This window comes from Chiloscyllium plagiosum, chromosome 6 (genome assembly GCF_004010195.1).
Source record: "Chiloscyllium plagiosum isolate BGI_BamShark_2017 chromosome 6, ASM401019v2, whole genome shotgun sequence".
In the NCBI taxonomy this organism is placed as follows: domain Eukaryota; kingdom Metazoa; phylum Chordata; class Chondrichthyes; order Orectolobiformes; family Hemiscylliidae; genus Chiloscyllium; species Chiloscyllium plagiosum.
This window is the reverse complement of record NC_057715.1, coordinates 1,422,145-1,430,334: the sequence shown is the minus strand read 5'-3', so window position 1 is coordinate 1,430,334 and position 8,190 is coordinate 1,422,145. Positions and strand designations below refer to the sequence as shown.

General features: G+C 42.3%; 1 protein-coding gene across 1 annotated transcript in view; it reads right to left on the bottom strand.

Annotated features, from left to right (window-relative positions):
• Positions 1-1,684: 1,684 nt before the first annotated feature.
• Positions 1,685-8,190, bottom strand: part of LOC122551027 (protein-lysine methyltransferase METTL21E-like) — a 28,139-nt gene continuing 21,633 nt past the window's right edge. Inside the window, exons 5-6 of the mRNA XM_043692671.1 lie at positions 4,551-4,668; positions 1,685-2,099 (exon numbers count right to left, since the gene is read on the bottom strand). Coding sequence (XP_043548606.1) covers positions 1,690-2,099; positions 4,551-4,668 — 528 coding nt within the window. The 3' untranslated portion in view covers positions 1,685-1,689. The remainder of the gene's footprint in view (positions 2,100-4,550; positions 4,669-8,190) is intronic.

The following is an 8,190-nucleotide window of genomic DNA, read 5'->3' as shown; positions in this document are numbered from 1 at the left end:
ACCCATGTAGGCAACGTCCATCACGATCAGTGGGTAGCACTGTTGCCTTGCATGTGGTCATAAGATCCAGTCCAATGTCTCGTACCTGTGTGGAGTTTGAGTACTTCCAGAGTTCACATCTTATAAATTTACAATGATCTTCCAGGATTGAGAAAGTGAAATTTTTATAGTTTTTCCCTTCTGTAGAACTGCAAACTGTTAGGCGAAACTCCTTAATGTGCATGAGTCATAATTACCATCCGGACGATGTTATCAAAACAGAGCTTTTGTAGATTATTCATTTTGGGATCTAATTGATTAGTGGCTACCACAGATCATTGTGTCTACATTCTGGTCCCCTCTGACAGGTGGATATCATATAGGGGACAGTTCAAATGGACCTCAATCTCCTCTCCCATCAGGCCAATAGTAATTTTCCTAATAGGTTTTAAGGTCAAGGAGACCACCCAAAGTGAATGAGAAATGTTAAGTACACAGATCGGACATGGATGATCAAAAGCCTCGATCAGACATGTCCAAATCCAAAGGAAAACACTAGGTCTCCCCAGACCTGGGTTCTCAGTCCCCCGCTGGTCTTGAACATTGCCTGATAACACCAGCTCAATCCTACCGTTACTAGTAGTTGTGCTACTACTCCGGATAGTCCCTGGACACTTGTTGGAATTATCAAAGAGTATGCAAGCCGTTCCCCAACTTGTGGCTGCAGCATGCCATCAGTATTGACCCTCTTTTTGAGTGGTTGAACCAGGAACATTTGAAAAGGTGCACCAGAGGTAGCCATACACTTATTGAATGGTGGAACATGTTCTTCTGTTCCTGTTTCTTATGTTCGTCTGTCATCAGCTACTAACCCTGTCACTCATTGGTTTGTCACTCTGTTCAAATACTGATGGTTCAGGTTATGCATGGTTCATTGTATCTGGCCCACACACACTAACTGGACAGTTGTGGGAGTGGAGTCCATTTTTGTCACAGTGCATTGTCACATGTCGACTGCAAAGTGATTTGATTTTTATAGTAGTGACAGCTGACAGGTCAAGGCCCCAAAGCATGGCAATCTGATTTTCACTCCCTCAGGTTTAACAGACCATGAGGTTTGAACGCTGGTCTTTTATGCATTTCTTCACAGCTTTGACAAAGTGCAGTAACACCAATGCTCACCTTGTGCCCAGACCACACTCTTGTATCCAGCAGCCTCAGAACTCAGTGGGCGTGAACATGATAGCTTCAGTTGCTGTAATCACTCACACCCCTTCTCCAACCCAGCGACAGCAGTCCAAACTACTGGGGCACATTTTCCTGGGGAGGGTTTGCAGATTCAGGAATTGTTCCAACTCTGCTCTCTTGGGTCCAAAGTGAAAATTCAGTTGACGCCGGAATTTCTTCCCCTGCCCCATCACCTTCATTTTTTAAATATAGCAGATTTACTACCAATTCAAAATTAAAATAAGTACCAAACAGTGCAAACTATTGATGAATTTGTAATATATTTCAGAGTGCTTCATGTTGTCATAGAAGCTGGTCTATGATATAAACTGACTTCTGAAACTATTGAATAATTCATCAAAAGAATAATATTCAGTGCTAAAATTTCTAAAGCATCAATATACAGGATTTATTTAAAATAGATGTATTGTGACCATTTTTTTACAATGCATTGTTTTGAATGTAGCTCATGTTTTTCCCCCACTAAGTATTCTTCATTAATTGTGACTTTGTTGTCCCTTTAATTATTATAACTTCTGCATGAGGGATATTTGCCAACATAACGGTATCAAATTTTGCCTTGAACTTTTCCAAAAATTCACAGTCTGAATTAAATCTCAATTTGTTTGCCCATAAAATCACACTGTCTGGTTGACAGAAATACTCAAATGTAGCCATTAAATCATCCAGGCAATTATGATGATAAACAACATCAGCTGCCAAAATATAATCGTAGTGATGAACAGATTGAGGAAAGTTTTTATCTAAATCTACATTCCAAATCAACTCCTTAACTTGAGGTTGATGCTTGCTTCTCCATCGTGTGTTTCTCATAAGATTACTACACAAGTTTCCAATTGCACAAGGGAGATCGGTACTAGTGACATAAGCACCTGAGAGAAAACACAAATAATCATATAGAAGTACAGAAAATTGTCAACATTATTATTCTTCTATTTTCAGAAAACGCTAAAAATATTATTCAATATTTGTAAATTAATTAGACGGATTGAAATTAGTTTGCATGTGACTTCACATTAGATGGAGGGATTGTGTAAACGTAAAATTTAATGAGTTATTTCCATCAAAATTCTTGATTAACTGACCGATTACTTTGCAATTGATCTGGGAGAGAAACTGCAAAGCTTAAAAAAAAATTGATTAGGGTTGCATCAAATGTTTCATTTCTTTAAAAGAATCTGACAGCCAGTCCTAACCCAATGTTTGTACATAAGGGAGGCAGAACAAAGAATTAGCAGCTTTTCCATTTCCAGGAGACTGACCGGCAATTGTAATATTTCACTAAAGGTGAACCTGGTTACTCACGCCTTGGAAAGTCTGGCAACTGAGAAGCAAGTACAGTTTGGGAGAGTAGGTAAGTGCCTTTCCAGAACTGCTTATTTGAAGACCCTATCTGCTGAGTCTTTTCCACTGTCGTGCTGCCAAATTGTGTGCTCATATGACTTCATCCTTTATTTTATTCATTCTCAGGATGTAGGGGGTGTGTCACTATCTAGGCCGACATTTATTGTCCATTCCTAATTGTCCACACGTCAACCACATTGCTGTGGCTGTGGAATCAGATGTAGGCCAGACCAGGTAAAGATGGCAGTTTCCTTCCCTGAAGGACATTAGTGAACCAGACAGGTTTTTTCCCGACAATCAACAATGGTTTCTTGGTCGTCATTCGTCTGAATTCCAGATTTTTATTCAATTCAGATTCCATCATCTGCCATCTTTTTCTGGGATATTACCTGGCTCTCTGGATTAGTAGTCGAGAGTGTGTTGCTGGAAAAGCACAGCAGGTCAGGCAGCACCCAAGGAGCAGGAGAGTTGATGTTTCAGGCAAAAGCCCTTCATCAGGATGCTGCCTGACCTGTGCTTTTCCAGCACCACACTCTCAACTCTGATCTCCAGCATATGCAGTCCTCACTTTCTCTGGATTAATAGTCCAGCAATAATATCACAAAACCATCGCCTCCCCTTTGCCCATGTTGACTCATACTTAGAACATAGAATATTACAGCGCAGTACAGGTCCTTCAGCCCTCAATGTTGCACCAAACTGTGGAACCAATCGGGAGCCCATCTAATCTACACTATTCCATTCTCATCCAATGACTATTTAAATGCCCTTAAAGTTCTCAAAGAACTCAATAAGGTTTGTGATAGCCATGTTGATTATCCCTAATCAACTTACTCCTCTCTAGATGATTATCTCTTATAACCTTTTTCAACTTTACCCACAGCCACAGGTCTATAATTTCCAGGGTTGTTTCTACTCCCCTTCTTGAACAAGGGAACATTTGCTATCATTCAGTCTTCTGGCACTATTCCTGTAGACAATGACAACATAAAGATCAAAGCCAAAGTCTCGGCAATCTCCTCCCTGGCTTCCCAGAGAATTCTAGGATAAGTCTCATCTGGCACAGGGGATTTATCTATTTTTACTCTTTCCAGAATTGCTAACAGCTCCTCCTTACACACCTCAATCCCATCAATATTCTCAATATTTTCTTCGACCATATTGTCTTTTTCTAGTGTGAATACTGACAAAAAAGTATTCTAAATCCAGGAACTTGCAGTAACCATTCCTGTCCCTGCTCTATCCATGTCTCTGAAATAGCCACAATGTCAAAGTCCCAGGTACCAACCCATGCTGCAAGTTCACCCATCTTATTCTGGATGCTCCTGGTGTTGAAGTAGACACACTTCAAACCAACTTCTTGCCTGCCGGTGCCTTCTTGCGATCTTGAAATCTTAGCTGTGACCTCACTACTCTCGTCCTTCCGTATACTCAAACTACAACTTAGGTTCCCATCCCCCTTCTGTATTAGTTTAAACCTACCTGAAGAGCAATAGCAAATTCAAACCCCCTCCCCCCCCCCGCCTCCTCCCAGTTTATTGATACCCCTCTGATTCAGGTGAAGACCATCTTGTAGAGGTCCCACCTATCCCAGAAAGAGCCCCAATTATCCTGAAATCCAAAACCCTCTCTCCTGCACCATCCCTGTAGCCATGTGATCAACTCCTCTCTCTCTCCCTATTCCTTGCCTCGCTAGCACGTGGCATGGGCAACAAATCAGAGATAAGAACCCTGTTTGTTCTAGCTCTAGGCTTCCACCCTAGCTCCCTGAATTCCTGTCTTAAATCCCACCTCCCTTCCTACCTACTTAATCTGCTTCATCTCCAAACAATTCCAGGGGATCCAAGCTCTCTAAAATTGTCTTGTCCAAGTTTTTATTATTTAATTGAAACACCTCAGGATACCTTATAATATTTAAGAAGCTATTTCAATGCAAGTTGTTATTACAAGTTTGAAAACGGGGCGAAATGTGTAATTACCTAGTAAGACAGCAAAAATAGATGCCAGTCCTGTTCCAGCACCCAGTTCGATTATTTTCTTATCATCAAGGTTGAATTTGTTCCAGTTGCATTCCAGAAAATGGCACAGCTCAACTGCCTATCAAAAGAAACAATTATAAACCTGATTAATATCTAAAATATCAGTGATATCACTGAAGGTTACTCAAATGGAAGTATTCACCCCCAAGAAACATATTTATTGGAATTCAGAGGCATAGGAAACTTGAGCAAGATCCTGTCCTGAATCTTAAACTACACTAGGACAGTTTGTACAGGGACAGGATTTACTTACTTTTGGAAAAATATGGTCTTATTAGCAATAGGCAGGATAACTTTGTACAGGGAGGTCATGTCTCACAAACTTGATTCAGTTTTTTGAGCAAGTGACGAAGATGATTGATGAGGGAAGGGTGGTGAATGTTGTCCATATGGACTTTAGCAAGACCTTTGACAAGGTCCCTCATGGCAGGCTGATATGGAAAGTGACGTCACATGGGATCTGTGATGACCTGGTTGGATGGATACAAAACTGGCTTGGTCACAGACGAGAGAGAATAATGGTGGAAGGGTGTTTCTCTGACTGGGGATCAGTGATGTTCTGCAAAGATCAGTGTTGGGGCCCCTGTTGTCTGTAACATATGAATGATTAGGAGGAGAGTGTAGTTGGCCTGTTTAGTAAGTTAGCTGATGACACAAAGTTTGGGAGAGCTACAGATAGTAAGGAGGATTGCCAGAGGATACACGAGAATATAGATAGGCTGGCGACTTGAGTATCCCCATGAAAATAGAAAGCACCAACTGGGTGGTGTCATGCTTGAGGAGAAAGTGAGGACTGCAGATGCTGGAGATCAGAGCTGAAAATGTGTTGCTGGAAAAGCGCAGCAGGTCAGGCAGCATCCAGGGAACAGGAGAATCGATGTTTCGGGCATAAGCTCTTCTTCAGGAATGAGGAAAGCGGGGATGGTGTCAGGTGTCATGCTTGAGCAGGGCTTCCAGCTTCAGGCCACTCGTACCCTTTTTGCTCTGGTGGAAAGGTCTAGACTGAAGTTTCTTTATTAGACACATTACAATTTTCTTTGGCTCTTACACCATGAAATATTGTGTCATTTGTCAGGCATGCTGTCCACTCTACCACAGATCTCCCCTTTAGTTTTACCCCACCCTGTAATCCCTTAATCCCTTGTCTCCCACCCCCCCCACCACCACCACCAGCCCACAACCTTCACTCACTGAAAGCCAATTCTTTTTGCTTTCTTCAATATTTATGAAGGATTGCAAAGACCTCTGTTTCTTTCCACAGGTGCTGACTTACCTACATTTTCATTTACTCCAGATTTTCAGCATCTGCAGTGTTTTGTTTTAGTGGAAGTCAGACTACATTGGCTCCATGCGCAGTTATCAGGTTAGAAGGGAGCATCAGTTTTTAATGTTTGAATGTTGTTGTAAACCAGGCTAAAGAAAGGCATCCTTATTTTTGGTGTATCTCGAAGAATAGAATTTGAAAATTATTGCAAACAGTTTCACAAGGATTGCTGATCATTTATCTCTTTTATGCCAAAACTGTTTTTTACTGATATGTTAAAACAACTTGGTGACTCAGTGTGCTGAGTGTATATTGACAAGATGTTTATTCTAGGAGAAAGTGAGTACTGCAGATGCTGGAGATCGTGGCTGAAAAATGTGTTGCTGGAAAAGCGCAGCAGGTCAGGCAGCATCCAAGGAGCAGGAGAATCGACGTTTCGGGCATGAGCCCTTCTTCAGAAAAGCCCTTGCTTCCTGAAGAAGGGCTCATGCCTGAAATGTCGATTCTCCTGCTCCTTGGATGCTGCCTGACCTGCTGCGCTTTTCCAGCAACACATTTTCAGAAGTTGTTTATTCTAGCCCCACAATTCAATACTTTTTATCTTGATACTATTCAGTAAAACTACTTTTTAGATATGCAGAGGGTCTGTGAGTTGATTATGGGAATAATTATCACTGAGTGCACAAATTTTTTGAAAAAGTATTTGTTCTTGGGATGTGGGAGTTGTTGGCTAGAATGCAATTATTGCCCATCCCTAATTACCCAGAGGGCAGTTAAGATGAATATGCCTTAATATTTCCCGCCCAATAGCTCTGACCTCCATATTCAGGAAGTGCTTTGAAAGGCTGGTCATGACACACATCACATCCAATCTCCTAGCCTGCCTCGATCCCCTAGAATTTACCTGCTGACATAACAGGTCCACAGCAGATGCCACATCCCTAGTCCTGCGCTCATCCCTGGAACATCTGGACAACAAGGGACACCTACATCAGACTCCTGCTCATTGATTACAGCTCTGCCTTCAACAACATGATCCCCTCCAGACTGATCTTAAAACTCTGTGACTTGGTCTTGGCTCTGCCCCCTGCAACTGGATCCTCAGCTTCCTGACCCACAGACCTCAATCAGTGAAGATAGACAATATCACTTCCTCTACAATAACACTCAACACTGGAGTTCCCCAAGGATGCATTCTCAGCCCCCTACTGTACTTCCTGTAAACCCTTGACTGTTGACAAATTCCGAATGAATGCCATCTACAAGTTTGCTGATGACAGCACTGTGGTAGGACAGATCTCAGTTAAGATGAGTCAGAATACAGAAAGGAGATATAATGCTTGGTGATGTGGTTCAATGAGAACAATCTCTCTCAACATCAGCAAAACTAAAAAACTGATCATTGACTTCAGAGAGAAAAGAGGAGAATACGCCCACCCCCATCTACAACAATGAAGCTGGGGTTTGAGAGGGAGGACAGCGTCAAGTTCTTGAGAGTGACAAGAACTGGCAACCTCTCCTGGACTTCCCACATAGATGCGATGGTCAAGAGGCACAACAACGCCTCTTCTTCCTCAGGTGGCTCAGGAAATTTGGCATGTCCATTAGCACCCTCACCATCTCCTACAGATGCACCATAGAAAGCATGCTGTCTGGGTGCATAACTGCTCTGTCAAGGACTGAGAGAAACTACAGAAGGTGGTGTGCACAGCCCAGACAATCATGGAAGCCAACCTTCCATCCATGGACTCCATTTACAGAGGAACATCGATCATCCAGCATTCGTTTATCCGAATATCGGATTATCCGGTAGGATCGCAAGGTCCCGATGATCGGCTAACCTGTGTTATCTGACATTCAATTATCCAGAATTTGACTAACTGAATGAAATACTCTCTGCCTGTGTCCTTCGGATAATTGAGGTTCCTCTGTACGTAGCTCAGTGCCACAACAAGGCTGCCAGCATCATCAAAGAAAAATCACATCCTCAGTAATGCTCTCCTACAACCTCTTCCCTGAGGCAGAAGACACAGAAGCTTGAACACACACGCACCAACAGAATCAGGAACAGCTTCTTCCTGGCTGTTATTAGACTGATAAAAGGACTGTCCAGCCTCCCATAATGCTGATCTTGCTAACACTGATCTCCCACTCAGACCATAGTATCACTACCCCAGGGACACCATCACACAAACTGGCTAAAGAACTACAGCAGAAACTGAAACACCTGATCAGCGGATCCAGACACTCTATACAATCAACACAGGAATTCTTGGACATCATCAGAAATATACACATAGACAAGGAAGAAATTAT